Source organism: Rousettus aegyptiacus, unplaced genomic scaffold (assembly GCF_014176215.1).
Source record: "Rousettus aegyptiacus isolate mRouAeg1 unplaced genomic scaffold, mRouAeg1.p scaffold_m13_p_4, whole genome shotgun sequence".
NCBI lineage: Eukaryota > Metazoa > Chordata > Mammalia > Chiroptera > Pteropodidae > Rousettus > Rousettus aegyptiacus.
The window spans coordinates 69,249,173-69,274,982 of NW_023416307.1; the positions used below are offsets into that span (position 1 = coordinate 69,249,173).

Sequence of the window (25,810 nt, forward strand, 5' to 3'; positions counted from 1 at the left end):
AAGAGGGGTACTAGATTTAACAGGATAATTGTTTTGTGAGTTATGTGGCTCTCTGATCACTAGGCTGTACAATTGAAACTGGTATATTACTGTATGCCAACTATAATTGAAAAAAACTTATTGTATTTTACAATGTAAATACAAGCAACTGTCTATTATTTCAATAAAGCTAGGAAAAAAGTAAGACACGATAAACATGAGTTGTATGAGGCTGCTGCCAGTGCAACACAACATACTGTTTTATAGCAAACTTTTTGTTTTATGAATAGAAAGAGTAGACTCTAAAATAACAATAAAAACATAGTAAATATGCAAACCCGTAATGGTCATTTATTATCAAGTATTATGTACTACACATAATTGTATGACTTTATATATACTCTATATACTTTTACATGACTGGCAACACAGTAGGTTTATACAATCATCATCACAAACATGTAAGTAATGCCTTTACAACAGTTTATTTACCAGGCAATAGGAATTTTTCAGCTCCTTTATAATCTTATGGGACCCTTTGTATATGTGGTCCATCATTGACTGAAATGTCATTATGCAATGTGTGATTGCATCAGAATTTATCAAATTGTACACTTTACAGGGGGATGCAGTTCACAATACATCAGTTATATTTCAATAAAAAAATAAGTTTAAGGTATATATATAATTTGTGATTCCCTATTCTAACTAATTTTTTGATTAATCAACTCTACTACATTAGTCTGCTCAGGCTGCCGTAACAAAATACCACTGATTGAGTGGCTTAAACAACAGAAATTTATTTTCTCTTATTTCTGGAAGTCCAAGATCAAGATGCCAGCATAGCTGGTTTCTGGTGAAAACACTTCCTGGCTTGCAGATGGCTGCCTTCTCACTGTGTCCTCAAATGGCCTTTCTTCTGGGTGTGCATGAAGAAAAAAATCTCGTGTGTCTTTCTCTTACAGAGATACCAGACATACTGGGTTAGGGTCCCACTCATATGACCTCATGTAACCTTAATTACCTCCTTCGAGTCCTTATTTTCAAATACAGTCATATTGGGGGTTAGAGCTTCCACATATGAATTTGGCAGGGAATACAATCCAGTCCATAACACCAATCAACTACAGAGGTCCTAACTGTGTCAAATCCTAGGGTTTCTGCTCTACTTACTCACTCACCGCTAACACTTTCACCACCTACTGTTCCAACAGCTTCCAACAGTGTCACCTGTGCTCTCTGAGGGATATCTGTTCTTCTCTACCCAGAGAATTCCAGTGAGTAACCTGAAAGTAATTAAATCCATACCAAATAAAACCAAATTAGCATTCCTTCCATTTCATATTTGTTTTCATAAGGCTAGGGATGTTTTATTGTAGTCATTTATACAACGAGACTTCTAGCTGTAGTTTGTTCTGCATTTTAACTACCCATTAACTATAAGTACAATGAATAACAACCATTACTACTAGTTATTATAAATAGATAATCACTGGAACGAATTGTACAAACTTTTTATTTAGAATTAGATACTCAAATACAAAGTAAATAAGTACAATATAAAATATGAAAGACTTCATAAAACAGACCATAACCAGTAGATTTGAATCATCTACTATTTCTATAACAAAAGTTTTAAAAATCTAAAAATAGCCCAAAATCAATTATTTTTAAATTCTTGTCAACATTAAAATTACAAAACATTCAAATAACTTTAATTAGAAAAGAACAAAGCCACTGCATAATGATTCCTACTAGTGAACCACTAAAATCAATTAGGGAATTAAAATTTAGTATGATTTCTATTCATTCACAAACGGAAAGCGCCTCATTTTAAAAAGACAACTATTTGTTTCTCTCCATACTGTGAGGACTACTTTGTTTACTTGACTTTTAATTTTAATATGGCACAGTAGGTTTGATCAGTAAGAGCAGTATCACTAAAAACATTTAGAACGTTCCTACAGATCCTTTCTGCTTTACTTCATGAATGAAGGGGGTCAGATGTTTAAAAAATAAAACATAATAATATAATAAATATCCTTTAATAAAGTACATGGCAAAATAAAAATATACATTAAACAATTAACTCTTTTTAATTTCATTTATGAATAGGGAATTATTAGACTCATTTTATATTTCATTTTTTTACTATATCTTAATTCTCCAGGAAAAAAGATTTTACATTATTGTTATAAATCCAATTCTAAGAATTTACACCAAAAAAAGTAGCAAAGAAGACACTATAATTTCTTAAGCCAATATGGTTTCTGAAAATACTTATAAAAGGTGGAGCTAGACTTGTCTTAACTAGATAACAAAAAAATACACTATTAAGGTGTTCATATATTTAAAATAATCCAAAACAAAAGAAAAATCCACACTCTAGAATGGTACCCACATTATTCAAGAATAAAATTATTTGCATATATACAAACACTGTGTGCTTAAACAGTTTCCTAAAACGTCTTTTATAATTAAACTTATAAAACCAAACTATATTGTATATGTACCATCTGTCATGATTAAAGCTTTCTGCATACCAGGAGAGTTAAAACTTTAACTTAATCTCTTGTTCTGTAAAACTAAAGATGAAATACAATCAAACTCAGCATTCCACTAGAAAATTTTATATATCTCAGTCACTTGTTATACTTGTCATCAAATAAATGAACTCTCAGATGAAGTCATCCTTTTAAATGTTTAATTTCTACTATTGTTCTTTTAATCAAATCACATTTCTTAGAGAAAATTCACGCAGGGTTCTGAAGGGTTCTGAATCAATTCATTGTTGTTAACAAGCAACTTTGCCTCGAGTAGTAGAGTTCTAGCTCCCTTTGAAGTTTTCCTTCTCTTTAAAAGACAATGAAAAATGTGGGACACTTTCTTATTGACTCACTAAATGTAAAGATTAATAGAGAGTGTATAATTTTGGAATACAATAACTTTTAAGTTTTCAGTTTATTTACTCCACTATTTTGGAATACAATAACTTTTTTGGAATACAATAACTTTTAAGTTTTTGGTTTACTTACTCCTAACTGGCTAAAACATCAGACAAGTTATTTAATTTCTCTGTGCCTCAGTTTCATCTTCAAAACAAAGATATTAGAATAGATCATCTTTAAGTTTCCTTCTAATTCTCATATGGTTTATTCTGTACTTCTGCAGGAATATCTGACATATTGAATTTTCCATAAATCAAGAGAACTGATATGAACTAAAATAACACAGCTGAACTAAAAAATACAAAGACTGTGTTGAAGCTCAACTTCTCAAACCTAACTAGACTCATTTGACCTTTAGCCGCACCAATCAACAGCCCATAGAGTTAAAACCAAATATCTTAGTTACATAAATTATTTTAAATTATATTGTAAACCTATTAAAATATATTAAGTCTATGACAGTTTTCCTACATTCTAATTTACATTATTTTCATTCTATCTACATTCAAAATAATTTGTACAGTTAAGGTAGCCAGGGGGCTACTAAATATTTTTGCGCTTCAAAAGACTAGTAAAGTTAAATAGAATGAAGAGCAGAATATTAATCATTATCATATTCTGCCAATTGTAAAATAAAAGTACGTTGAATACTATTTATAGACTAGAAAAACAAGGCAAAGATAACAAAGGAAATCTTGCTGACAAATGCTCATGTTCAAATAAATTTAGTTGTGTTTTGCCATTTCTTAAAAAAAAGAGAAGAGGGAGATGATGTCAGCAGAAATCTAGTTAGGTAATACTGAAGCATGACATTTCAGGAGCTTTTATGGAAAACTGATGTACCATAAAGCAGCACTTTTGGCACTAGTGCTATACAAATTAGTTTTTCTTTGTCTAACTATGGGCAGGAAATGAGGCACTTAACTGTAAAATAGAAAAATAGGGTATATTTAAGAAGAGATTCAAAATTATTCATAAAGATAATTAGCATTATTCAAAAAGGTAAAAATTCTATTTTTATATAACATGCATTCAACATTACACATGCTTCACTAGGGAAAATACTATTTCCTTTTCAAGAGATTCTAGATTTCTGAGAATAAAATCCAAGTCCTCTTAACCTGAGTGCTACATATTTATAAACCAGGAAAAATACATCTTACCCATACTGGAGAAATGTTTGTAATTATCAACAGAGTATTAACATATGACCCCTGACTTTATTCTTGAAGGATCAGAACTTATTTTATATAACTTCAAAGAAGGGGACCTAGTGACTGTAACAGAATAATGAATAGGTATTTAGCACCTAAAATTAAAGAACACTTAAGTATTGCCATTGTTTGAACTAGTTGAATGTCCATAAACTGGGGGAAATCAGAGATGTGTTGTTCAATGACATCAGAATGTTTTCAAAGATTAAAATATCAAGCTTCCAAAAATTATCCTTCATTTGCAAATACATCAGTCTATAACATTCAAAAGCAATATTATCATTTCTTCCTGGAGTTAGAGATATATTTTTTAATAAGTAAAGATAGTGAGGTTTATTTTTTCTTAACCACCATTAAATTGTCTTCTAAATGTGGCACTTTTTTTCAAATATTTATATAGAAAGTAATTCTTTTAAAAAAAAAAAAGTCATTGATATTCTACCACTAGTATTATTTTACATGTTCTTCATTATGAGGCAGAGGTCAAAAGTGAAGTAAATGACCACAACCTTCTGAAATACATGAGCAAAAATATCTGGGAGAAATATTGTGTTGTCTCTTTAAATAAGTTTGATTTAATTATGCATGGAACATTTTGCTTCCTATGTTAAAGCTGATAGATGACATAAAGTTCTCCATGAGATAATTTAATTAACCCCAGTGAAAAGTCCTATAATTTTACCTTCTCTCCCTATTTGCTTACAAGAAGGCTTTCTTTGACTCATAAGGGAAGAAAAAAGTCTTAAAAACACATGTTCTTCCTCCAAGGAGGCTGGCAAATTTCAATAGTTCTCAAGCCTCGTGTTTGTCATTTATATTCACTTTAACGAATTGCTTTCCTCACTACACAATTAATTTCCTCAGAGTCAAAATTCTTTTATTTATATCTTTAAGGTAAATTTTTCTATCTTCCTTAAGATATTTTAGTTTATTTTTCAAAGGAAATACAGAAAAAAATGAGAACACTGTCGATGGAGTTCAGTTAAGAAATAAAGTGCATATAGCTTTCAAAATAAATACTGTTTGATACATTACAGCTAAGTATAAAGCTAACAAAATTAAAATGAAGACTCAGCTCACTGTCTATGGAAACTATGAGACAAGAATACAAATTCAATATAAATAGTAACAAAACTGGGGGAAATATTCCCATTCCCCTTCAAAAAAAAAAAAAAAAAAAAAGGAGGGCAACTGAAAATATTAAGATTTTGGCTTCCCAAGCAACCAGACATGCTACACAATAATACCAACAGGCAATATCTGAAATGTAGAATCACATTCTGACTGCTGCCCTTGAACTTCTGCATTTAATTTACAATTCTCTGGTGTCTGGTTAACTTCATCTTGCAAAATAGGAGATACATCATGAATATCATCTACAGCAGCACTGTCAGACAAGGCATCTAACTTTTCAGGGGAACGAGCTATGTAAAGCATACTATCTCCTGTCCCTTCAGCAAAATTTGTCCTCTCATCTGCTTCTTCTAGCTGTTGAACTGAAGTTAAATATTGTTCAAGCAGACTATTATCCTGTTCATTGTTTGAGCTTTCCCTACTCCATTCACCACGTTCTTCACTAACATCCCCTACATCTGACTTTTTCCCATATTTGATTGTATCAATGGAATTCCCCATTATGGAACTTTCACTGCCTTCAGTGGAACTTTTTTCAAAATCCAAAGAATTCTGCAAACAGTGAATTTGTTCTGTTAGGGAGGAATGAAAACCAGAGTCTGGAAATTCTGGTAAGGATTTCTCTTGAGGAGCCTCATCAGGAGCAATGAACCAATCAGAATCTTGATCAGAAGAGGGCTCCTGACTTTGGGTGAATAATGGAGGTTCAGATGGCACCAGAGCACTTGATATAGGAGGAACATCAGTACGCCAGGAATTGAGACGCTGGTCCACTGTCTGTTGCCAAGCTTGCAGAGATCTTACCTATAAACCAAAGGATGTCATCTCATTATAAAGTAAAAATTAATGCCTGTTTTACAAATGTCCTTTGAGCTTTTTTCCCAACACAAATGAAGTTAGTAATGGCAGATGGCAAAACTGGAGTTAGAAAGAGCCTGACTTCCCTTATCCTTTCTATAACACCCCCCAGCCTAAACCAGAGTGGTATACGTCCTTGGTAACAAAAGGCCCTCACCAGGAGAGCAGGCACGGGCCAAAGCAATTCTCAATTCTACTGGAAAAACAATCAAAAGTACAACAGCACATTTTTAGTTGACTAAGGGGTCAATAATGTACTCAATATACACTGACATCTATATAATAAGACAGATTATAGATTACTAATATAAGCGGACTCTCTAAAATAAAAGTCTCATTTTAGATATTCATTTGGGATGAGAGTTTTAAATATTATCTAACAATATAGCATATATAACTCTAAAATGCCTAAAAATACCCATGCTGCCAGTGGGTAGAAACTTGAAAAACAATTTTCTATAAAGTTCACATTATTAAACAAAATACTCAACATTATAATACATTAACCTCTTGTAAAACATTTAAAGGGTAAAATCATTCATATTACCAAAAGATTTCTCATTAAATAAGAATTTCGGAATTAAAAAAATAATAAAAATAAAATAATATCAAGTGGAACCCTAAGTTCTGCAGTCTGTTGTTGTTCACTGAACAATACTATTTTGGAGATCTTTCTATGTCAGTCCATACTATTCCCTTATTCTTTTTAACTGTTCCATAGAATTCCATAATATTTTTATTCTATGATTTATTTAACCACTCCCCCACTATTAGCAATTATAAAACCTTAAAAATTAATATTTTTTTAATTTTGTAGGAAAATCATATTATAACAAATCCTTTTATTAAAAATATTTCTAAGGATTTATCAAGTAATATTTGATGAGATTCAACAGTAAAACCAATTATCTGAACTGTCCCTAAAGTATGCTATTATTCTCTCCCGAGAAGTCATGTGTACTTTTTAGCACATGTGTATTATAGCCATCATACACCGTTATAGTCATCTTTCATTCAAATATCCCCCAAAAATAAAACAAGATAGCTACATAAAACTTCAAATTGGGTTTTTTTATATCTATTAATTGGAAAGTGATAAAAACATCCTTCAATTTAGTCACCTTCCTTCATCTTTATATTTATCTTTCTGGTCAAAATTATGAAAATATATTTCTTCAGATTAAATAAAATGCAACAAAGTTCACCATCCTAGTCAGACTTAGTGGCAAAGAACACAAACTACATCCTTAACCTTGAGAAATGGAACTTAATATGCCTGACTACTCTATAATAATCTCATTAAATCTGGAATTTTCCTTTGTTAACATATTACGTAAATCAGCAGGAGGGAATTTACCTGGTTCCAAAGGAATCTGACAGCCTCTTCTTGTACAAAATTTTTAATACGTTCATCATCTCTTTCTTTTCTTAACCTACAATAATTAAAAACCCGTTACTGACACAAGGAAGGATGCTTTGACTTGCACTTCTTGTTACAACTAATAAACACTGCACTATAGAAAAATTAATAAACTAATAATAATCCTTTCCACTTTAGAATATCTAAACTGAAATGCTGATGAAAATCATATGACCTTTAGTTTTAAACAATGACTCAGTGAAGAAGCCAAATGAGATGTGACTGAAATTCAGATTATATTGGTTCTATAAAGTATTGCCAGTGATGATGAAAAATAAAATATTAAATGGCTCTTTATCTGGCCTCAATTTTCCAGCCAAACACACCAAAGGGGCAGGAGCTGCAGAAAGGAATGGTTATTCAAAGTTTCTAAAACAGTTAAAATTAGGATCATAGGTAGAAACACTCTCTTCTAAGGCACTCTTAGAACTGATCTCATTAAACTTCAGCCCATTTGCACCAGTCCCTGACATACTCCTTGTTATCAACAGACTCCCCTTCCCCACCCATCACTTCCCCTCATTTACTAAAGTCCTACTCTGGGCTTACTGCTGACCTCTCTATACTTAGGTCTATCGCAAACCTATGGCTCCCTTAGTTGTCCATTATCTCCCAAGTTGTCACCACCATTTTGTTCTGAATCTGCAAACCAATTCCCCACTTTCTCTAGGCCCCCAAGCCTTTCTCCTGTGCCATCTGGGACACCTGAATTGTAATCAGCAAATGCCCTTATGTATTCAGCAACTAATGTGAACTTTTCCTTGTCCAAATCAGACTTACTTATGAGAGAACTGTAGCCCTCTCAAGTAGAAACTACTTTTTCACTGATCCATTATTTCTGCATATCTCAACATCCACATGGTTGCTCTATCCAAAAATCCACCATACACCACTCATTCTCACTATCTCACTCTGAACCCAGTCATTTTGACTATGTCATTTTCAAAAATGATTTCAAGCACCCACACAAACCACTACTTCCTATGCTCCCAGTGCACCTGCTCTTGTACCCCAATGCAATAATCTAGACATCCCCATCTTCATCTAGACCTCCAAACCAATGATCCCTTCCTTATCTCTTTCCATTTTACCTCATTTAAATTCCAAGATCCATCATTATGATCATCCCCTCCCAAATATCTTCAACTCCCTTGCCCTCCTTCCCTCTATCCCCTACCATATTCACCTAGAAAAAACTCATTCCTGGCTGAACCAAATTAACCACGTCCAAATCCAAATAGAACAGCTGGGAAATACTGATGAAAATCATACGACCTGACCTACTGTTCCACACTTTAAAGTTTCCTCATACTGTCCAGCAATCCTCCCCCATTCCCTTATATAATCACTTTTAAGTTGAATATCTCACACCTCGCATATCTCTCCTTTAACCTCCCTCACCCTTACCCTCACTTCTCTTTTTCAAATGCTGGCATTTTATACATTATTGAAAAAGGAAAAGCATCCATCAGACAGGACTTCCCACCCCACTATCAAACCTATCACCTTACCTGCTTCTGCTCGTACCTCAGGCCACTCCCTCTACTTGTACACTGGGTCCCTTCCTCTCTTACATTCTCAAGAACTTCAGTCTTACACTTCTCTCTTTCCTCTGCACGTTTTTCCCTCTTTATTGAATCATGTCCATCAACAAAAAAATATGCTCTATATCTCTCATCTTTAAAAAAGAATATTAAGTCCAGATTCCCCTCCAGCAACCAACTACTCTTTTCTTCCTCATAGCAACACATCCCAAAAGACTTGGCTACACTAGCTCTTCACTTCTCATTCACTATTCAACCCATTCCAAACTGCCTTCATCCCACTACACCACTGAAGGTGCTCTCGGGAAGATCACTGGGCAGGAAAGTGTTAACCTGGCAGGATTGGGGTGTTCAAACCCTAACTATTCCAAAGAAAGAACTGGCCTTGAACAGCTCCTGGAAGATAACTACTAAACCCTTTGAATATCCAGCCTGATAAGAGAGCATCTGTATATGTGTGGCCTTGGGCCAAACCATGAGTTTATGCTTAACAATGTGCTTTCTGATGAATAATTGTTTTGTTCACCTGGGGCCTTGGGTCACACTGTATCAGTCTGACCTCAGGTGGGAACTAAAGTTTGAGTTGTTAAGGTCAATCACACAGATACTAAATGCCTATGTGAGTGACCTCCAATAAAAACCCTGCATGTCTAGGCTCCAGTGAACTTCTCTGGTTGGCAATACTTGATATGCGTTGTCATACATTGCTGCTAGGAAAATCAACCCCTATCTGTACAATTCCACCATAAAAGGACAACTAGAAGCTTGTGCCTGGTCTACCCTGGACTCTGACCCATGTGCCTTTTTCTATGCTATTTTAATGTGTATCCTTTCACTATAGTAAACCATAATCACAAACGGAATAGTTTTGAGTCCTTTTAGCAAATTCTGTGTCCTTTTAGCAAATCATCAAAGCTGAGGAGAGTCTTGGGGGCCCCGAACATAGCCACCAATAACCCCCAGCTTATAAATCTAATGTATAGTTTTCTGTCCTCCCTACAGCTCCTCTCTTCTCTCCAGAAATATTTCCCTGTTGGAGCTGGGACACACTCTCCTAGTTTTCCTACCACTCTAGCTGTCCCTTCTCAGTCTCTTTTACTGCCTCCTCCTCTCTCACCTGATAAAATAGTAATAAATAGTGCTAGTTGCAATACGAGGACTCAAAATAAACTTACAAAGTACTAATTTTCCTGGGTTGGCAGTCAGTAAGTCATGCAAGTCACGGAATTAAGATAATTCCTACTATTGCCTCAGAATTTTAGCCCCTTTTATTATTTTTTTTTAATTAAATTTATTGGGCTAACATTGGTTAATAATATTACATAAGTGTCAGGTGTACAATTCCATAATACTTCATCCGTATATTGCATTGTGTGCTCACCACCCAAAGTCTAGTCTCTTTACATCACCATACATTTGGTCCCCTTTACCCTCTTCATCCTCCCCTCCCGCCCTATCTCCTCAGGTAAGGACTCATATGTTCTCTGTGCCTATGAGTATATCTGTTTTGTTTGATTGTTGCTTTGTTTTATATCCCACAAGTGAAACAATATGGTTTTTGTCCTTTCCCATCTGACTTATTTCATTTAGCATAATACTCTCAAGATAATCCCATGTTGCTGCAAATGAGAATATTTCATCTTTTTTTATGGAATTTTAGCCCCTTTTAAATCCCTGCTATTTTAATTCTTACGTCACCTACTGGGTTCTATATAAACCTCATCTTCTCATTTTATACTTAATTCAGTTTTTCTATATTTTCTGTACCTTTCTAAGTTTATAGATGCCTGTAAGGCACGTATTCATTCACCATTTATTGCTATATTGTATCTATGTAGCAACTGCTGTATTTGATAGAGATGGAGATGTATATGACAGTCTCTACCCTCAAAATGCTTTTGGTCCATTGCAGAAGACAAACAAACAAAGAGTGGTGACATGGTATGAAAAGTGTTCTGACACCCCTAAACCAACAAAACAGGACTTTTGACCCACCTCCTTACTTCATCAGTTAGGCAGACAATGTGCTCCTGCATTCTGCGCAGCCGAATTTCATAACGCACATCTTTAGCTTGAGGATTGTAGTTCCTGACACAAAAGCCCCGCCAACAGGCCTGAAGTTTGGTGGCTGCTTCATTCAGTTTCTGGAGGACAATTTCATCTTGTCCCAAAGGAACAGATTTCTGGCTTAAAACCCTGCAGGAAAGTTTCTCTGAAGCTGTCGGAGACATAGTTTCTTTACTGACTGGCTGTGTATGGAAGACATTGTGTCCAACTGACTCAGGAAAAGAGGTAAGACTGTGGGTGTCCCCTTTCAAGACAGCACTGGTTACTGTCAGCTCAGGACAAGGTAAGAGCCCATCTTTCTCATTTACCTCTGTATTGACTGCACTTTTCATCATTTGAACAGAATACTCATTTGCAGTCCAAAAAGATTTTTCCTCTTCCTTATCCACGTCCCGGTTCTCCGGTCCTTTCACAGACTCATTTGCATCACCATCATCTTCTAGGCCTAAGGTAATGCCTTGTAGCCTTAGCTCAACTGTAGGTGATACTGGGGAGAGTCCTGATGCAACTGGCATGAAAGTAGACTCTGAAGAGAGAAGACTACAGTTTAACTTGTCCTCATCTGTCTGTATGTCTTCCAGGTGCAGGTCATTTCGAGAATATCTTGTAGTCTGTACAGAGGCTGGAAAGTTATTCTTAACAGCATATAACTGATCATCATTACTGCTTATCCCAACCCAAGAATTGACTTGGATGACAGGTTCTAGAAGAATCAACAGAGTATCATTTAAACCACTAAAGATCTAAAAACATTATTTTTTAATTTAAGCTTTATTGAGGTATAATTAACATATAAAATTAGAAGATATTTAAAGCATATATTGTGGTGATTTGATATATAGACATATGGTGAAAGGAGTCCTGACATCTAGTAAATTAACACATCCATCATCTCACATATTTATCTTTCTTTTTTTTTTTTGGTGAGTAAAGAGATATTTTTAGTTACATCTTTTTAATGAAATCTAATCCCTCAAATGAAATGCAATAAAATGTCTTCAGTGGTTCCTTCAATATGCCTAAAACATCAAATATTTTTAAGAAAATAAATTCTTGCAATAATCATAAGAATAATTAAAGCATCGGGTCAACATAGAAATTAGCAGTCCCCTGAATTTTAAAAAAATTTAAATATAATAGTTATACATACACACACATATACAGGTGGGATGTGTGTGTGTGTGTGTGTACGTGTGTGTGTGTACATGTGTGTGTATATGTGTGTTCCAAAAGATCACTTAAGTTAACTAGTAAAAATAACGAAAATATGCACTTTTTTGTTTTATGATATCCAAAAGATCAAACAACTTGGAGAAAAAGGGTCAGAGATCAATTAATTTCTTACCACTTTCCTGGCCTATCTGGCAATCTTGATCAGGGCTTGAATGCTCAGGTACAAGCGATGCCCTTGTTTCAACAGGAGGAAGAGAAGACAACTCTTCATTTTGACTTTGGTTCATCAACTGCCTCTGGTGAAACCTAAAAATTAATAACAGCTGATGTGATTTAATACAAACCAAAAAAAGAAGGCTTTTCTGCTTCTTAGGTTACATTGTCAGAAAGGCAGAAGTATATAAGTTTTCAAACTAGATAACTTTTAATCATCACCAAATTACAAAGCCTTATTTGAGTGCACTGTATAGAAAAGGTAAGAAACTTATTTTAAAAATCACATAGACACCCTCAAACGTATACACTCACAAATTCAAAGGCAGGATCTCTGATAAAAGAAGTGACTACTAAAAGCTTTTAGCTATACTCTAATATATAGCTATACTTCTTAATGTTAGTATTTAAAAACTCATATAAAACATCTACATTAAAAGGACAAATACTTTTTTAAATCCCATTCTCCCATACTACTTGGCTTTCCCCACTGAAGAAATGATTAGCAAAGCAGTTGCTGTGGACCTAACTGGACTGCACTGCATGGTTAAGTTCCCCTACAGGGGACTGCTGCAGTGACAAGGAGCCAAATGCCCAGAAATGTAGGATGCAGCTCTTGCCTCTGTCCTATTAATCCCACAAGAAAGACTCAGAAGTATTTTCACTTATGAATTCATCAGCTGTTATAAGCAAATGGGCTTACTTCTGCTTGCTCAGAATCTTCTCTAGTTTCGCATCCTCTGCAGTTTGAAGACCCAGTTTAGAAGTAAGAGGACAAACTGTAGCAAGATACTGGACAAGCTGGATGTGCTGACCAGGCCGATATGCTCTCCCTTTGCCTTGACTATAGAGCCATTCTGCTTTCAAACTGGAATTGCAGGACATAAAGGAGATAGAAACAGATAGAGAAGATATATTTTTAAGCAACAATGATCTCCCTTTTCAATTTACCTTTATAGCATCATTGTATGATTTTCAAAAATAAAATTTAAGTTTTTAAAAATCTATCCTTCTGATTCACTCCCGTTACTCTTTTAAAGTTTTAAACATTCTTTTTCTTATTTAGGGGCACTTTCACAGAGTTGCACTAAGGGTTCCAAATATTTTCAAATTATTTTCAAAGAAGCAATGAGTGTTCTCTCCATTTGCTATCAAAATAAATTACCTAAATACATCACAAGTCTGATAACGATATTGTAGTTATTTCTTTAGGAGTTGTTATCTTTTAGAGATGTTACTGAAATATTCACAGATGAAATTATATGTAGTATGAGATTTGCTTCAAAATAATACAAGAAAATGGGGAGTGGGTGAAGTTATAGACGTTTAAACAAAGTTGGCCATGAGTTGATATCTGCTGAAGCTAGATTCATGGGAGGTCATTATACTGTTTACTGTTACATATATGTTTGATTTTTTTTTTTCAATTTAACATGCCATTGCTTCAATTTTATCATTCTTAAGTCTGCACCTCATCTTGAAGTTGAGATTGAATCATTTTAGTAATACTTTGTTTTTATACCATTAGCTAAGCATTGCATATAGTCTGAAAATCACTTCTACTCCACAACCATTTTCCTGGCCCTTCATATTAAAGTATCCACATCATACAAACTGTACAGTCCAAAATTGTCAAGCCGCCCAAAGTGGATTATAGGCTGAAAAGAAAATGGTCCTTTTGATAACTGATTAAAGCACGCAAAAGAGTCATGGTGCAATAAAATATAACAAGTTTAGTTTGTGATTTGCCAGTGTCACAAGAAAGGAAAAACTGTTTTTCTAACAATGAGATACAAGGTATGTTAAGCTGATTAACCAAAGTCATGTAATTCTAATATTAGTCTAACAATAAAAAATTTAATTCTATTTAATAAAAATAATAGTATTTCTTCATGGATACATTCCTGTGAAATAAAGATCATTCAGAATCTTCATGAAAGCTGTTCTTAGATTCCTAAGTTCTCTGGCCAAGCAAATGGCTTGCTGAAAAATTCTCCCCCACAAAAAAGGTCCACAGTAAAGGACAATCACCAATTTTAATATAGCCAGCAAGCAACATTTCCATGTTAAAGAACGTTTGTAGTTTGGGAGGAAGAAGTGAAGTAAGAGGTCATAGAAGGCTCAGGCTTGAATATTCCACAATTTAAGTGTGTGAGGAAAACTATAAACTGTGGAGCATTAACTACTGTAAGATGTTTTTCTGCCTTTGCTTTAAAACAAAACACAACTCCCTGCCAATTCAAAGAAAAACAAAATTAAAATTCATTTAGCTCTAACATTTATTTCGAATCACTAGAATGATTCTTCCCTTGAAATAGAATGAATAGTTTACATAATAGAATTAGCAACTACTAAGAAATAAAATTTAAAACAATCCACTCTTTCCCCTAAAAAAAAAAAAAAAAAAAGAGCAGGGGAGGAGTATTAGATGAAGTGATATCTGGTATTTGCTTTTAAAATACTCCAGCAAATAAGTGTAGGATAGATGAAACAAGATGGCAAAATGTTAATAATTATTGAAGCTGCATGGTAGGTATTTTGGTATTCATATGTTACTCTACTTATGTATATATTTTTCATGTCCTTTCAAAAAAGAAACATCTCCAAAGTTCTGCTCCATAACTAAATTCTGATTCCTAAGTAAGCAATAGAGGTATAGTCTGGTCCTGTAGATAGTAAAGCAGAGATCAAAACAAATTCAGAAAGAACTCCAAATACTGAAGTGCTACACAGAAGTGCTGGTCTTTCCACAGATTTGCTTCTAAGAAAGTACTCTGCCAAAGCACCATGGAGGTGGGTGACTGCTCAAAGTTGCCCTTTCAATGACATACACACTCAAGATCTGGCTACCCGAAGTCAAAGAACCCAGGATACTTTCATAGGGAGAAAAACTTTAACCTGAGCATTCTTAGCAAATAAGTTAGGCTGAGTAGATACGAAACCTGGAAATTTCTTCCTGTCTTTCAGGGCAATTTCCAAGGCTGATCAGGAAATGTTTTGAATACTGCTCAGACTACCCATTAATTTTTAAGAAAATAGCTCTCCCTTAGAATTATTCCTCCCTCCTGAACAGAATACTTCGAGTTGTTTAAAAACCTGGGAACACCGTTTAGATTACACAGTTGTCTTAGACATCAACTGCAGCAGCATTTTCCTCACTAGTATGGCATCGACAACAACCTAGGTTCCTTAGTTTGAATATAACTATTTACCCATTCTTCTGTGGATTGACATTTGGGTTGTTTCCCAAATGTTCCAAATAGCTCCCAAATGTTTGGGGTTATTATGAATAAGGCTACTACGAACAAAATTGTACATGTCTTTTGTTAGACATAAACACCTATTTCTGTAGGGATATACCAGAAGTCAAATTGCTGGCTCATACAGTATTTATCTGTATGCTTAGTTTCAGTAAATACTGCCAGTTTTTCAAAGTGGTTATACCATTTACACTCCTAACAATGTATGAGAGTTCCAACTGCTCCATATACTCACCAAAACTTAGTATTATCTGTACTCTGGTGGGAGATGGTTAATTTAAAGACTCCAAAATAACGAGGAAAAAATAATCTTTTCGAATTATCAAAAAGTCAAGACAGTGGTTATCCCTAGTGGGGAGGGAAGTTTGATAGGAGTAGGGCAAAGGAGATCTCTGGAGTGCTAATTATGTTCTATTCTTATTTTCAGTGGTGACTATATTTGTATTTTTAAATATTATTTTTTAACTATACCCGAATTATATGATACTGTGCAATTTTTTTAAACCTGGGGGAGGGAGAAAAGAATCTGAGAAAGGATTGTTATTGTGTTACCTTCCTACCTCTTCCTTCCTCCCAGACTTTAGCAGAGGACACTCCACAGAAGGGGAGGCAACCCCAAATGAAAGCCCACTGTTCCCTATCACCTGAAGTCTATGAAACGAAACATTTGAAAAACATTATAGAGAAAGTTAAAAGAAAATACAAGTTCACATTAAAGTCATTTGGATTAAAACCATTTCCACAGTGTAGAAACACAGCCTTTGCATTATTATTCATCTATTCAACAAATGTTTTGTTTTTACACTTGCTATAGTTTCTACAAAACTCTTCATTCCCTAGTCCCTATCCTTAATAATGACGATTATCATTTATTAAGTGCCTAGTATATGACCAGTATTATGCTATATACATTATCCTTGACCCTGACAGCATCCTTAAAAGCCAGGTAGTATTACTCACCTTTTACAGAGAAAACTAAGGCTCAGAGAAGCCAAGGAACTTGCCTAGGCCACACAGCTAATGGGTAGCAGGTCTTCTCAGGTCTTTCTTTATACCAAACACTTATCTCTGCCCATCTCACCATGCTGCCTCCCATATATGAAAATGTTGCCAGTCCTACTCCCATAAGAAATCCAAGAACATATTTCTCTTAAAGAAAGATCCAGAGAAGATAATCCAAGCAAATCTAAATTCTAGCTTTAGAACTATCAACAGTTTGAAACAAAATAAGGTTTCTGGATACATAGCAACACCAACTGCAGGAAAAAGGAAAAGCCAAACTTTTTGTTGGCAAACTAATATATTGATATATTAGTTTCTGACATATTGTCTTCCGCCCTATACTAGCACCATTACATAGCTCCTGGTCACCATTCCTTACTGCTCCATGTCAGCAACTAAATGAAAGAGCAGGGAGAAGGAAGAAAAAACCATGTCAGTAATCTACCATTCATCCTCTCATCAGGAAACTCCTCAAGTGACTACTACTAGTCTCTAGTACAAAGGACAAAAACGGTGAGGAAGAATGCATATGTTGAGCCCGTGAATGCATGTATGTATACACTGAGAGGAAGAAATGAAATGAGGCATAGGGATGAAATCAAATTCATCTCAATTCTCACTATGCCCTCTAACTCCACCCTCTCTCATCCACATTCTAGTTCCTAACCTCCCCTGCAGCTGTGATACCAGTGATCATGTGTCAGTGTCCGGAAGACATGCAGGGGGGCCCAATTCCAACCTGCAAACCATCAATGATCTAGAGATGGGGTGTCCCCACTTCTGCTGTTTCACATGTAGGAAAAGGAAAGGACCAATCAGCATGTCTGCTATCAGCTCCAAATTAGAACTCTGTATGCATTTTCCCATAGTCATTGATATAAAGGGTAGCTGGGTCCTAAGACTCCCCTTACAAATAAGATGAGTTACAAGCTTTTGTGGGATTGATCTAAGACCCAATACAGCATCTATAATATAGTTTCTATATAGAAATGCTCCAAGTCCCAAAGAATCAATTAACATAGAGCTTTAGAAATCAAATTATTGTATGTTGGACACTAAAAGACACTCACCAGCCCTAACCTCTGGGGATGATATTTCTTATCCTTTTTTAGAAAAGATAAAAAATCCTAAATGAGCAGCATGTAGTCTATTATAGGATTGCACTAACAATCTTAGTTTCTAAATGCACATTTTAAGAAATATTCAGTTTAACCTGTAGTAAGCTAGAAATGGTCTTTGCAGTAACTTGCATGATAAATGTGGTGTTAAAGGATGATGTTCACCTTTCCTTCTGAGAAATCACGTATCCATCTAGGACTCTGAGGTTTAAGCACCAGCTGACGATGTACGGCCGATAGTCAAACCCTGGAATGGAAGGTGTTGCCATCACACAAGGATTGTTCATGATCGACAACTGTTCCAATTCAGTTAAGGATGCCAAAAAAGAAATCTGGAACAAAGGATATCTTTGTTGAACAAAATGGACTGTCCAGTGTCAAGCACAAGGCTTCTGCTGATTACACACATCTTTGGCAATTTCAGAATGTAACAATTTCCCTCTTGTTCTGAAAAGCAACAATTAACAATCATATTTATCCACTGACTTCTAAAATTCCTACCATATGGCCACCTGTCCTTGCTGCAGAGTCCCTTAGAAAGTATCAACACTGCTTCCTAGCAGAGAGAACCCTATTTTGAAAACATAACAGCAGTCAGAGAAAGGTGCACAGTATGCCTTATTAACCCCTTTAATGTAGATGTCTCTCAACCATCAATCTTACTTCCAAATGGAATAATTACAGCATTACATATGAAATAAGCCTTAATGACCCACTGAAATTAAGAAAAGAGAAAAACAATGCTCTAGACCTAAATTTTTCATGTTATGGCAGTTTCTTCCAACATAGTCACAGTCTAAAAGTAGCTCACAACTTGCTCCTGTGTTTCTCCTCCTTTCTCATAACTTTCCAGCTTCCTGGATCCCACAGATTACCCTCAAATTTTACCTCATTTAAGTCCCGAATTTCATTTTCTGCCAAAGAAAGTATAGCAAGACCTCTGGGTAGATAAGCAGGTGCCATTCTAAGAGAGGTGATGATGTTTCCATGTAAAAGCAGAGTCTTAAAAGTAAAAACAGAATTACAAATAAAAAGATTACAAATAAATTGGTCTATTTTGACAAAAGCAAAATGGTATGTATGAAAATAAAGGGATCTATTTTATTACATTTCCCATAGCACACAAATCAAAGACTGCTAATGCTAGAAAGGTCCTAAGAGGTCTTCTGGTCCAACTCTCTCTTTTCTTGGCCACATTCTAAAGCCTAAGAGTTTAAAGACTTGTGCAAGAACACATGCTTGTTGCAGCAACTAGCATTTTGTGAGATTTAGTTTATTAAAACTTGAGCAATTTCCAACATACTTGTTCATTTCCTTTTAAAACATTAAAATAGAGGGAGCATTTGAGATCTTGCTCCCTGGCATACATCTTCAATTTGGCTCATATAAACTCTTATAAAATTTCTCAAATAAATAAATTAAATTAAACATCAAAATAGAGGGTGAGAAAAGTGAAAAACACTCATTAAAACAATCATGTATAAAGCAAATTTCCCGAAAGAGAGAACTTACAACCCATAATTTGCAACTATATTCTCTTGGAAACTAAAAGTTTGAGGAAGGTAGACTGTGCTACTTGCTGATTCGAATTAAGTCAGCAACAATGAAGAATAAACCAAAAACTCTGAACACTCAGGATTGTAATAAGATAATCATACCTCCATTTCAGGGGGAAAAAATGTTCAATAATCTTTAGTTCCTTTGAATTCTCTTAGTATCTGGTTAAATCAAACAGTTTAGAATACCTGCTGCATTTTCTGCCAAAGATGTGGGAAAAATTGAGCTAATAATACTGCTTCTAAAGCTTAATGAGTTTATCTGATGATAATAATAGACAATGAAGTAAAAATATAGAAAATGCCTACATGTTTTTTTGAAGCTATAATTTCAACTTTTATTTGACTGCATGATACTATTCCCCTCCATAAAAAGTCCTATATACTATAGGTTTACTTTTTAAATTAAAGTTAATGTAGATAATTCAACACCTATTATTTAGTAACACCTGTTACTAAAAAAACAGCAATCCTGAGTGTCAAAAAAAGACTCAAATTCAGGAATGATTACTCTCAGCCTCACCAACATGTCATGTACTATGTAACTAAAACTGCCAGCATCTCTGGTTTGGCATGACCCTTCATGTTTGAAGGATGGTAAATAATCCTCATCTTAACTATAATGACCAGTTTTAGTTAAAATAAGTCTGTTATAGGTATCAGAAGTTTCATACTTAATTTCTGGTACTCTAATAAAATTTTTATCATAATGAACAAAATCTGTTCTTCATACACAGCAGGCTAATTTTAAGCCAATCAGACCACTCTTTCTTGATATTTTAGTATAAAATTTCAGAAATGACATAGTCAGAAAACATGCTTACCTTCAGTGATACCAATTTAGACAGATCACCTATCTGTGGTATGTTATTGTCTGATAAATCAAGGTGCTGTAGAGCTGTGCAGCAAATGATTTGTTCCATGGCCTACCACAAGAAAATAATCATATTAATTCATGCACACACAATTAAAAAAAAAAAAGAACTCTTCCCTAGTTTCTCGCAGCTGATTCTCCTGCCTCCTCTCCTTATTACTGGATGCACAGGAGGAGGGCTTAGCAAGACAAAGAAGAAGCAGTGCTAACAGAATTTGGTAAATTGTTATGTAGCAAGCTTCCACATTCATTATCAAAGAGTAGAGGATCATATCATCCCAAATATTTAAAACTGAAGAAAATGACAGAAAACAGTTGATATAGCATAGACTTACAAGTTAAAAGTGGAACCAAACTGCCTGAGTTCAAATCCTGGCTCTGTAACTTCCTGGCTGTGTGACCTCAGCAAGTTACTTAACTCCTCTGTACTTTAGTTTCCTCATCTATAAAATGGGCATAATGACTATACCTACTTCAAAGGCTGTCATGAGATTGAATGAATAAATACAGTTAAGGTGCTTAGAAGAGTACCCAGCATAACTTAACTGCTCAGTACAAGTCAGCTATTAATATCATTTAATCCAGTCCCTTCGTCTAGCATATTAAAAAATAAGACACAGAGATATTTATTAACTTACACAAAATTATAGAGCTACTAAGTGGTAGAAGCAGGACTAGAATCCAAGATCTCTTGCCTTTTAAAACAGTATATTCTCCACTATGCCATTAAAACTTACTTACAGGTAAATGCAGCATGATATAGTCTCCTTTCTAACATTTAATCCTACTTGATCTACTTTTCTAAGTATAATATAGAATCTTTGTTCATATTTAAAAGAATATTATACTGCATTATATGTTTCAAAATGAGTTTTTTTCAGTTTATGTTAACTAAAATTATCCCTGCAGAGTGGGAATAGGTACTTTTACTTTTTAATCTACTCGTTTCTATAATGTTTGAATTTCTTTTTTATAGCGAATACTTCTGTAAATTAAAAAAAAAAAAACCTAATTATTTAAAAAAAAAAAGGAAACACTTCACCTTGAGATTATTTCCTGCCAAATTCAGCCACTCCAAATGTACTAGTTCCTTTAGCCCTTCCACATAGCCGATGCTATTATGAGGCAGATTTAACACCCGGAGTTGGGTCAATTTGGCCACACCCATCATGCGCACCAACCGATTATTAGCTACTGACAACTGTGGAAAGGAAACATATCATTATTCTTAGGAATAAAACATATATACTACTTTTACACTAGGTGCTTAAAAAGATTTGTTTATATGACGAAACATTCCCAAATATATAAACCCAATTTGTACTTTTCACATATATTGTCTATTCTATGGAGTAACTGTTAGTTTGTTATTGCTGTTGTTGTTATTTGTAAGCAATGGAAAATACACATTACACTGAGCAACCAGACTTCCTCCAAATACTAAAGGGAAAACATTTTTAACACAGCAACTACTTGAGAATATAAGCTCCACAATAATTGGAGTCCTTACGCTGTCTCAGGCAAAATTTAGAACAGTGCCAGACACCTAAGAGGTGCCCAATAGATATTTGCCGAATAAAGTTATATTAAACAATATTTTCCCAACATAAAATGTTTCCTGTTTAACAAATGCTTTTTCTAATCTACTCTAAATACAGCACATTATGTGTTCATCAAAAGTGTCATGTAAAATTTTAAGGAAACATTTACTACTTTCCAGGCCTGCAAAGTTGCTTTTTGTTGGGTTATTTTAGTGTTTTATTACATATAATAATAAACTGGTCCTATATAACATTTCTGCAGATAGCAATACCTACCTGTATTAATCGTCTGCATTTCTCAAGATTTTCCAATTTAATGATCTGATTTTTATCCAGAATCAAAGTATGAATATTAGCTTCACAGGGTAAGTTTGGACTTAATTTCTGTAGCCCCTGCCCTGACCAATTAACCACTGTTCCTTGAAAAGAGAAGGGAAATTGTTAGAAAACACAAATATATAACAACTGAGCATAGGAATGGAATTATACTCATAAAATCTCTATACATTTAGTTAGAAAGCATTAAAGCATAACAAATATCAAGATTTGAAAACTAAAGCAATCAAGTTCTAAATGAATACAGATTGAAATTCCTCAGAAATATCAAATTACATCAAGATTTGTGATATTCAACAACAACAAAAAATCCAATTAAAAAATGGACAAAAGACCTGAGACAGATACTTCTCCAAAGAGGAACTACAAATGGCTAAAAGACATATGAAAAGATGCTCAAGGTCGCTAATTATCAGAGAAATGCAAATTAAAACTACATGAGATATCACCTCACACCTGTGTCAGAATGGCCATCATCAATAAATCAAAAAACAGCAAGTGTTGGTAAGGATGTGGAGAAAAGGGAACCTTATACACTGTTGGTGCGAATGCAAATGGGTACAGCTGGTATGGAAAACAGTACGGAGGTTCCTCAAAAAATTTTAAATGGATATAACTTTTGACCCAGCAATTGCACTTCTGGGTATTTATCCAAAGAAAACCAAAACAATAATTCGTAAAGATCTGTGCACTCCAATATTCATGGCAGCACAATTTACAATAGCCAAGATATGGAAGTAACCTAAATGCCCATCAACAGATGATTGGATAAAGAAATTATGGTTCATATATACAATAGAATATTACTCGGCCATTAAAAAAATGAAATCCTGCCATTTGAAATTACATGGAAGGACCTAGAGGTTATTATGCAGGGTGAAATAAGTCAGACAGAAAGATAAATACCATATGATTTCAATTATATGCAGTATCTAAGAAACAAAAAGAACAAAATAATCAAAAATAGACTCACAAATATAGTGAACAATTTGGTGACGGACAGAGGGGAGGAGGGTTGGGAGGCTGGGAGAATGGGGTGAAGGGTTAAAGAAGTACAAATTAGTAGTTGATAGTTGGGCACTGGGAGCATGGCAAAGAGAATGCAGTTAGCATTAATAAGATGGCTAAGTGGAGGGCGGAGGGAGGGAGCAATTGGGGGGATTGTTTTATGAACATTATAGATGTTTAACCAATGTACTGTTTACTTGAAACTAATTTAAATAAATAAATTTATTTTAAAAAGGATGTGATATTCTACTTATTTCTTGTAGTAATACTTTTGAATTTCTTGTTGTAATACTAGAAATTCTTCACATTTAAATGTGAACTATTAGTTCCACATTTTATGCCTAATGATACTATCTTTTTAGGTGGAACTAATCTTTCAAAAAAGATCGTTAACCTGCTTACAACCTAACTACTAGTCTATCCTAAAGTGTCCAAATTACTTTGAAAAGTAAACTATAGTTGAGTAAACTGATATACAAAATGAGAATAATACACCTAATTCATTAATGTGGGGATGAAAAAAGAAACCATATGAACAGCACTTAGCCCCATCCTTAGCACAGAGCACTCAATAAAGTAATTTAGTATAACAGTCGTTCAAATCCTGGCCCCATGAGTTAAACACCGTGGTATCTTAGGCAAAATATTGATCTCTTTGGGCTCTGTAAGATGGGGATGATAATAATAACTAGCTTATAATGTTGTTCTACAGAAAAAAAATTAGATATAAAAAAAGCACTCAGAATATCGTCTGGCTAATATAAAATGTTTTCTGTAAATGTTAACTGCTATTACTGTCAGTAAGTTGCCATGTTGGGCTGGAGAATATAGTTTAATAGGAGGTATAAGAAGGAGGCGGGGCCAGAAAAACTGCCAATTTCAACTTTACGCCCAGATTAAAATTATTGCAGGAAATAATTATCCTAAAGGGTTTCAACGTTTTTCCATTGTTAATGGCCAATTTCAACTTTACGCCCAGATTAAAATTATTGCAGGAAATAATTATCCTAAAGGGTTTCAACGTTTTTCCATTGTTAATGGCGTCGAGCGTTTGATGGTTCATAGGATACTTCGAGAATGTGTTGAAAATTGTGTACTGTCCCAGGAAAATGTACAGCCTTTGTACACTCCAAAGGGTCGACAGCTCTTTCTTTGTTCGATTTTCACCCCCACAGCTCAAGAATGTAATGAGCCCCTGATCTAAGAAGTGGAGACAGGCCTGGACCCTCAGAACCTGCCCCCGACCCAGACGGCTGCTACCCAGCCTCAGAGCTGTAACCAAAACAAAGGAGCTTGGGTCACGCCTGGCGACTCCCGGCTGCAGAAGCACCCACGCCCCGCGCTCCACTGGACAGCGACCAAACCCGATCCCAGGATCCAGTCTGCAGAACCAGGAGTGGAAAACTGAGGACTCTGAATCACCCTCAGATCTTATTACAGCCACCGGAGACTTTATGAAAGGGTTCAACGTCAGTCTAGGGAGTTTCCTTAACGTTGTAGGAGCCTAGGGGAAAGGGCACACGTGAAGCGAAAACGGGAGATCCTGAAACAACCTAGAAAAGTCACCACAGTCCGTAACCCACCACCCAGGTAGCCTCAGGAGCGCGGGAGCCAGGGTACCCGGCCATGCGAAGGCTCCTGGGGGCTGTAGTCCCCTGGCCAGCCCTCGCCGCGACCCAAAGAGCTAGGCAGAGCCTGATGACTACAACTCCCAGAGGACAGTGCGACTCCGCGACGCCCACAGAGCCCCATCAAAGGAACTGGTTCAGAGCTGCAGCCCTAAACCCAGGATTCTTCTCTCCACCAGGTGACTATTTAATTCAGTTCCATGGAGTAACATTGGGACTTAAGAGTGGGGACCGCCATACCTTCTCCAGAAGGCAAAACCGCGTCGACGCGCGCCATCGCCATACTTCCCGCTTGCCAGTAATACCAAGCAACCGTTCTCCAGCTGCTCCGTGGAGCTCGTAGTTGGGAGGAGGTGCCCGGAAACTACAGCTCCCAGGATGCATGGCATCCTCACGGCCCAATTGGCTGCCTCCGCCTACCGATGTAAAACCTGGGTTAGAATCTGAGCCGCGTTGAGTTTAGGAGCCCTGTTCAACTCCCTCATTTGACAGATAGCTGTTTTGTTAGATCATTTCACTCCCTTTTCTAGATGTTCGCGGTATTTGACACTTACTATCGGAGTAATTATAAGATCGCTACTTAATGCAGACCGAACTTGAGAGCTCACTGCCTGAAGTCTTTGCGGGGGTTGCCCCTTTTGACAGTTCTGAAAAAGTTGAAAATTTTCAACTCTGCTCTAGGAATGGTTTGAGCGATCTTGTTGAGGTAGTCAAAATGAATACATTTATTTGTAAATTCAGTTAAAGCATGCTGGGATAGAAGCTTTTATATGGTAGTTTTAAGTGATTCTTAAGTATTTAACAGAACTTTAGAACTGGAAGTATATTTGATAAGTATGAACCTAGAATTTTTCCAGGGAGTATATAAAAGAAGTTTACAATATAGTCTCCAAACTAAAGAATTACACTGCCTAACTGGAGGGGAGTTGGCTCATGC

At 35.4% G+C, this 25,810-nt stretch overlaps 1 protein-coding gene across 3 annotated transcripts; it reads right to left on the bottom strand.

Annotated features, from left to right (window-relative positions):
• Nucleotides 1-1,479: 1,479 nt before the first annotated feature.
• Nucleotides 1,480-25,230, bottom strand: CEP97 (centrosomal protein 97). 3 transcript variants are annotated; one of them, XM_036219437.1, is made up of 11 exons: nt 25,114-25,230; nt 22,178-22,314; nt 21,403-21,561; nt 20,311-20,412; nt 18,819-18,932; nt 18,096-18,262; nt 13,254-13,418; nt 12,510-12,643; nt 11,093-11,867; nt 7,491-7,566; nt 1,480-6,079 (listed from the first exon to the last, which is right to left on the bottom strand). In XM_036219437.1, the coding sequence occupies exons 1-11, from the start codon at nt 25,154-25,156 to the stop codon at nt 5,375-5,377; spliced, it is 2,577 nt and encodes an 858-aa protein (XP_036075330.1). In that variant the 5' UTR covers nt 25,157-25,230; the 3' UTR covers nt 1,480-5,374. The 3 variants fall into 3 exon arrangements, with proteins under 3 accessions (XP_036075330.1, XP_016010274.2, XP_016010273.2); XM_016154788.2 differs by having other exon boundaries at nt 11,093-11,690; nt 22,178-22,320; XM_016154787.2 differs by having other exon boundaries at nt 22,178-22,320.
• Nucleotides 25,231-25,810: the final 580 nt, after the last annotated feature.